This window comes from Eimeria mitis, genomic scaffold, assembly GCF_000499745.2.
Source record: "Eimeria mitis Houghton genomic scaffold, Emh_scaff327, whole genome shotgun sequence".
In the NCBI taxonomy this organism is placed as follows: Eukaryota; Apicomplexa; class Conoidasida; order Eucoccidiorida; family Eimeriidae; genus Eimeria; species Eimeria mitis.
In genome coordinates, this window is record NW_013571609.1 from 20,012 (window position 1) to 20,786 (window position 775).

At 43.5% G+C, this 775-nt stretch overlaps 1 protein-coding gene across 1 annotated transcript in view; it reads left to right on the plus strand.

Annotated features, from left to right (window-relative positions):
* EMH_0008050 (uncharacterized protein) overlaps positions 1 to 262 on the plus strand; it is a gene marked incomplete at both ends in the record, with an annotated part of 7,168 nt that extends 6,906 nt beyond the window's left edge. The window contains one exon of the mRNA XM_013498220.1: positions 249 to 262. Within this exon, the coding sequence (XP_013353674.1) occupies positions 249 to 262 (14 nt within the window). The remainder of the gene's footprint in view (positions 1 to 248) is intronic.
* Positions 263 to 775: the final 513 nt, after the last annotated feature.

Sequence of the window (775 nt, forward strand, 5' to 3'; positions counted from 1 at the left end):
TTTAGAATCTAGGGCTTGCTGAAGGTTTCAGATTAGTTAGGGTTTAGGGTTTAGGGTGTAGGGTTTAGGGTTTAGGGTTTAGGGTTTATGCGTTTTCTAGGTTGAATTGTATATAGTGGTGTATCGATCCTTTTCTGAATATAATTTTAACATCTCTTTCTGTGTTAAATTCTGAGGGTTTACGAGGGTTTATGAGGGTTTATGAGGGTTTAGGGTTTAGGGTTTAGGGTTTGGGGTTTGTGTTGCAGGACGTTTGAGATAAACCGGCGGCGTTTGTTTTGTAAGTATGTGTTGCCGTATATAATGTATTTAGAGGAGGTTGCTGTTGTTTTATATGGTAGTGGTAGGGGAGAAGAAGGAGAAAGTGAATCGAGTGGGTCTTTTACTTCTGCTTCTGCTGCTGCTGCTGCTGCTGCTGCTGCTGCTGCTGCTGCTGCTGCTGGTGGTGGTGCTGGTGGTGGCGGTGGGTTTATACATCAACCTTCTTCTCACCCTTCTCTTAGTTTACGCATGCATGCAAAACCTACACATTCCTTCACTGCTTTTAAAAAACAAAAAAAACAAAACAAAAATAATATACACACCAGGACCTCTCAGCTTCTAGATGATAATGCAGCAAACACATAACACCTTCTTGCTGCAGCTGCTGCAGCTGCTGCTGCTGCTGCTGCTGCAGCAGTTGCTGCTGCACGCAGCAGCAACTTAAACATCTACGCAAACACACTGCAGCAGAAACTGATGAAACTCAATTCGTGCTGTTTCAACAGTTTCTGCA